This window comes from Agrilus planipennis, unplaced genomic scaffold, assembly GCF_000699045.2.
Source record: "Agrilus planipennis isolate EAB-ADULT unplaced genomic scaffold, Apla_2.0 scaffold76, whole genome shotgun sequence".
Classification (NCBI taxonomy): Eukaryota; Metazoa; Arthropoda; class Insecta; order Coleoptera; family Buprestidae; genus Agrilus; species Agrilus planipennis.
This window is the reverse complement of record NW_020442430.1, coordinates 724,114-730,230: the sequence shown is the minus strand read 5'-3', so window position 1 is coordinate 730,230 and position 6,117 is coordinate 724,114. Positions and strand designations below refer to the sequence as shown.

Here is a 6,117-nt window from a genome sequence, read left to right as displayed (position 1 = left end):
TTTTTTGAAACCCTGTCGTTTGTTAAGGCAATCAGTTTCACGCGTCCATTCGCATTGGTAACGCAACATTGAGAATGTTCTGTTGTGATGGCGTTTGTTGTCACGGTCCAATGACACGTGGCGTAGGTCACGCACCGCGTAGCGCGACTTCCATGTATCCCTTCTGATAACAAGCACACAAATACCGACGCATATCCATTAACCATATATGTATGTATATGCAAACTCCAAAAAAGCATATGCGTGTAAATGCCTGCCTGAATGTCAAGTTTTTAAATCCCCACTAATTGGAATTTTTTGGCTTATTCACATTTAATATTTTTATCTTTTATATTTAAATAATGTCAATTTAATCAAAATCATTTTCTTCTTGAGTGTTTTTGGAATTTTTGTTTTCAATTTTGTTATTTTTCAAACGGCTTTTGGTACATTACTTGGTACAAAATAAAAACTATTACCATTACGTGTGGTCTATAAGGTTATTAAAAATAGAAAATAACGTCAATGTTGTAGTGATTTCCACAGACGTGGAAATGAGAAAATCGTCTTACAAAAATTAAAACTATATATGTTGTTATTTTTCGTATCGATCGGTCGGCAACTTCATTAGCAAAACCACAAGCAAGAAAACTTAAGAGACATAGATAGATAGAAAGGTAGATAAGATAGATGGGTTAAATAATGCACGATTGAGTTCGCTGCGCAACGAGGCAGTGCGCATCTGTATTATGTTTGACAACTGTCAATAGCCGTGTACGTTACTGAGATTTTCCAAGAGATGCGCTCTCATTGTGAAAATTAATAAATATTAAACGCAGTTGATTATCATGCAGCTTTGTATTGTTTTTAAGTCCTACAGCTTTTCAGATGCTGATTTAAATTTCATTGATGCTCATGGATTAATTGATTAAAGGTTATGTTCTTTTGTCCTTTATAAATCTTGTTTCAACCTAATTCTGACCCTTTATTCCTTTTTTTTTATTGTAGAAACCTTGTTTCCTGAAGTGCATAAATTTTACAAAAATTATTTCCCTAGACAAAAATTTTCTCTCTCCCGATTCTCAGAGCCTTTCAGCGTCTTTGAGAACGTCTCTCACAGTCTCTCAGTTATTGCCTAGGTGTTTTTATGGATCTCTCACAGTCTCAGTATGAGAGACTCGAACGATAAAATTGTTAATTCAGAGATTCGATTCTCTCGTTCAGAGACTAGATACGAAATGAGGATCTCTGTATGAGCGAGTCGAGTCTCTCGTTCAGAGACGCTAAACAGTTTTTTGACAATCTTTCGACAGTCTCTCTTTCAGAGACTCTGAGAGACTGAACATTTTTATCTCGGGCTACGCTTTAGGTTTTTTATTAATTACTTGTCTCATTATTAATCTACAAGGGGCTCTGAAGTAACATTGTTGGTGGTTTGAAGTACCTACTATCTCTTTTTGTCTTATATTAGTTCTTTTATTTTCAATTTTGAACGAGATTTTCCCAATCGGTATCGACGTTTCCATAAGTTACGCACGTTGCAACAAAAGAAAGATGAAAATAAGAATATTAGTACTGCAATAGAAATACAAACAAAAAGTTTGCATGCCGGTGGATGGGAACGTAAAATGTAAATAGGAACACCTCACTGTACAAGAAAAATGTTACTTTAATCTGACCTAAAATATTTCCTCCCCAGAAAATAGGTTTTCGCAATTTACGTCCGCGTAACAAGTTGCGCGTACTTTACGCTAATGTTTCTCACCGAGAAAGGCTGAAAATTACGTATAAATATTTTAGCGAGCGTCGCACTTCTACATGAATATACATGATTTTCATAATACTTTCTGACACATTGCACGTGTAAAAAATTCAATTGCTTTACGTAGATAAAATGTAGCTGTATTCGCATCAACGTCTGTTTGAAAAAATAATTCAAAAGACAGTGTATACAAGTAAATTGTCTTTAATGAAACTTAAAGAATATCCAGCATCTTCAGTAGGTATCGAGAGATTTCGTTATTTACATTGAGTAAAACAATTTTAGAAATGAAATTTCTAATTCTTGACAATGAAACAAAATTATGATAGCACACCACTTTAAGCTAGCTGAGAAGTTGATCACCCCTAATTCATAATTTTTGAGTTGTCTTCTGAGCCCTATAATCCCTAGCGGTTCTATAGTCCTGTATTTTATCATATAAAAAGAGTTCTCATATTTAAGAACAATAAGAAATAAGGAGTTCTGCAGTTGCTGATGTATTTTGCAAGAAAAAAGCGCGTTTTAGAAAATACCACAAATGGCGCGGTAAACGCCATCTGTAGTACGATGCTACATTTTATGATTACGTATGCTCCAACAAGGTCCATTTAAATATATGGATATCTACCTGCTGAAACGAATCCCGGCGTAGCTAATCTCAACGTGATAGGCACGATACCATAATCGAATAAAATAATTCGAAGTGACCTGTATTCTGTCGNGTTGAATGTATAACCTTTTTCTCAAAAGGTAAAAATTTTGGTCTTCGGGTTCGATTCCCGGCGGAAGCGTGGCAGCAGTAACAAGTTTTTTTTATTATTTTTCCGAGGATTGTCGGGGAACAGGAACAAAAAGTATTACTCAATTCACTTTAATAACAAGATAAAATTCAAATTCAGAAAGTACCTTATATTTGAAGTAATCAATCATTATTTGCAGAATAATTAGCCTAATAAGACATACATATGTATAATGAAAGAAATTATTTTAATTAGTAATCGCAAAATGAATAAAAAACAGTTGCAACAATACTTAAAGAGCGTTTCTTCTTCTTCCGGTGTTTCAATATAAAAACAAACATGTTGGAGTTAAATTGAATTAGCATTAAACGGATATCAAAGTTTCAAGTATTTACATTCAGAATTTGGATCTTTTATTAATACTTAGTTGAACTTAAAGTGTACCTTTAAGTATCATTTTCCACCACTGAAAACTAAAAAGCTGTAAAAAGCGTTTCAGCACAGCAATAAACGACTACACATACTTTAAAAAAAAATATGTTTCTGATAAGTAGCTCATATCCATACAGACGTATTATAATGCTAATAAAAACCGTACTTTATTGGCAGAAGTTGCACATTAAATAACTTTTACCATAAAATTAGCACACAGGATTTTTTATAGTCGTGGTCAGCCAGTATTTATGACTCAATTATGTTTTTAACAGGGAATTAAAAATTCTTCAACATCGTTGTAAAGTTCAGGTTTAAAAGTATTAGGTTTAGAGAGAGAAGTTTTGTAGGGCTTTTAACGTATTAAAGTTTTTAAAAGACTTTTGTAGGGTTTCCAATATATTGAAGTGAATTCATTTTTAATCAATTTCTATCACTAGAGGTTACCCCAAAGTAATGAGGAATAATTGTTACTACTGTCATAGAACCGGAGTCCCTGGCTTTACACACCATTTCTCTACCAATAAGCTACGAGAGGTGAGAGCACTATCAACGGCGAATGGTGCGTAAACCTAGGGACCCGAGTTCGATTCTCGGCGAGGGAGTAACAGCAGCAACAATTTTTTTCCGCATTAATTTGACATTATCTATAGTATATATTAATTAACTTTAATATAAGAGGGGCGTAGCGAGATTTAAATAGATTTAAGTTTCATTTTGAACGTTTCATTCGTTTAATACGGTGCTCGTTACATTTTTCATTTCTTACGCGGCGTTATCATCCCTGCTGTCTTGGATGTACTGACGATGAATAAAATTTTGTATGGAGTTACTTCAGGCAGGAATCCCAACTCTATCTTGTAAATAAATATAGTTAATTTTTTTAATTACTTCCATCTATATACAACAATAATCTATAGTAGTAATAACAAAGTAATTGTTGCGTATCTCAGTACGGGAAACAGGTTAAGGGGGGAAAAGGGTAACTTTATGGAACATCATACGAGTGTTTTTAGATAGAGGCGAACAAATGGAGGAGCACGAGACGAACAAAGTGAGTGTTGTCGTGGTCTGTGGTCATGTTCTCCCTTTCGTTAAGAGGAATGTGAACCTAAAAAAATATTTTTCCACAATCTCCACATTTAACCATTAGAATGGAGTCATCCGACATCTCTCTATAACGGATTCTATCCTCCGACAGATCATACTATCAATTACATTAACCGTCTACATATGTCTATTTTTATTCGCTTTTTCTCCACCAACCCAAGTTTCATTTAACATTTTTCCGAATTATCCAGCTCAAAAAAATTGTTTTGATTACTACATGATCACTGTTGAAATTAAACTAAATAACACACTTTAACTCATAAAAGTCATTTGCAATATGAGCGTCACTGACACAATGTGTATTATGGCTTTTTTATTGCGTATAAATGTTAATAATACTAAAAGGAAACAGAAGAAACAATACTGGTTGCATCCTATTATAAATCAGAGGTTATAGTAAAACAGCAATTTTCCTATTTCAATTTCGGATATAAATTTTTCGTATCCAAAACACTTGGTGACGTTTCTTCTTCCTTTGCAACAAAGGACTCATATTGATATGTTTGATATTTATGCACAAAACAATAGACAATCACCAGTGAGTTGTGACAATTTAGTCGCAAATGCGCGCAGGTCCATTGCTGTCCTTACGATTCATTCTCTAAGAAAAATAGGCTAGTTGCGATTTTTTAATCGCGCGACTAAAAAATCGCANAGATTCGAGTATGTCACAGAGAAACTGAATGAATAAAACTGCAAAATTGAAAGACTGGAGTCTCTTGTAGAAAGACTGGGATCTCTGAAATATGTTGAACTTAGACAATTTTAACCATGTCTATCAAGACACCACTTATTGAGAGATTCGAGTCTCTCGTTCAGAAATTCGAGTCTCTCGTTCAGAGACGCTAAACAGTTTTTTTGATAGTCTTTCGACAGTCTCTCTCAGCGACACCAGAGAGACTCGATGAGACACGGAGACTCGAGTCTCATTTTCAGAGACTCTGAGAGACTGAACATTTTTATCTCGGGTTGTTCAATTTCAATATTCAAAGATAAATTTCTATTTCTGTGTTGTATAATAAGTAACTCCTGCAAACTGGATTCCATTTTTGACGTTAACTAAAAGTGTCAAATTAAATTGTAATCACCGTTGTCAGCGTTAGCGCGTGTGTACTCGCGCATAGTGGGTATAAATTTTCAATGACAGCTCGTCCATCTATACGAACACATATTGGTGTGCCGCGCTGCAAATGAGGTTGTTAACGAAGAGTTGGGCTTATATGCAGAGACCATTAGGAAGCCTCAGCATCAAACGATGACCTCCGCATGTATGTCATTTCCCAGTGGACGAAGCGACCGAGAGAGCGTCGCGACGCGACAAGGGCATGGCCCGTTGCAGACACATCTTTCTTAAATTAATAATCAACCTCCGTCAGTTACTCTCCCAACCACCATCGGCTCCAGTTCCAAACAGTCGTTCGTCGAATTAACCGTACAACACTACCTATTATACAATGACGTTATGTATACATGAGTTACGAGTGGTTTGCGGAAATTGCTGCGAGCTGAGATGAATAAGCAGGCTCATGCTACGTAGATATCCTTCTAAAAGGGTTCCAAGGATATGATGCTACTTTACGAACTAAAATAATTGTGATCCTCTCTCGGAGGAAATGGAGCAATCCAAATGTCGGCTACAAAACTTTAAACTATAAACATTTACTTGAAGTAAATGGTAGACGGAAGATGTGTGGTATTTGCCAAAGATGCTCTAACAATTACAATTAATCACTTCTCGCTCCTTCTGTGTTATGTATAAATTAGATTGTATCATGGGTTTTGTAGGTTCGCAATCAAATAGCAAAACTAGTCAAATGCGAATCGGAAAACCCTGAAAGGTTTATAAATTTTGTTATCAGAATACAAAAATAAGCTTTCAAGTACTAAATAATGATCGGAAATTATTTTCCACATCTTAGTAGTTTTCAAATACAGTGTAAACTCGATATAACGACACTTAAGGGACTGAACATTTTTCGGCGTTATAAAGAGTGGTCGTTAAATGGAGAGAAATAAAAGATATTATTTTACTATTCTATAATAATATGCATTTACCAATATAGTACACATTTTGCACACGAACATTATTATTCA

General features: G+C 34.9%; 1 protein-coding gene across 1 annotated transcript in view; it reads right to left on the bottom strand.

Moving 5' to 3' along the window:
• Window positions 1–5,145, bottom strand: part of LOC112906334 (histidine-rich glycoprotein-like) — a 13,219-nt gene extending 8,074 nt beyond the window's left edge. Inside the window, exon 1 of the mRNA XM_025980264.1 lies at window positions 5,112–5,145. Within this exon, the coding sequence (XP_025836049.1) occupies window positions 5,112–5,145 (34 nt within the window). The remainder of the gene's footprint in view (window positions 1–5,111) is intronic.
• Window positions 5,146–6,117: the final 972 nt, after the last annotated feature.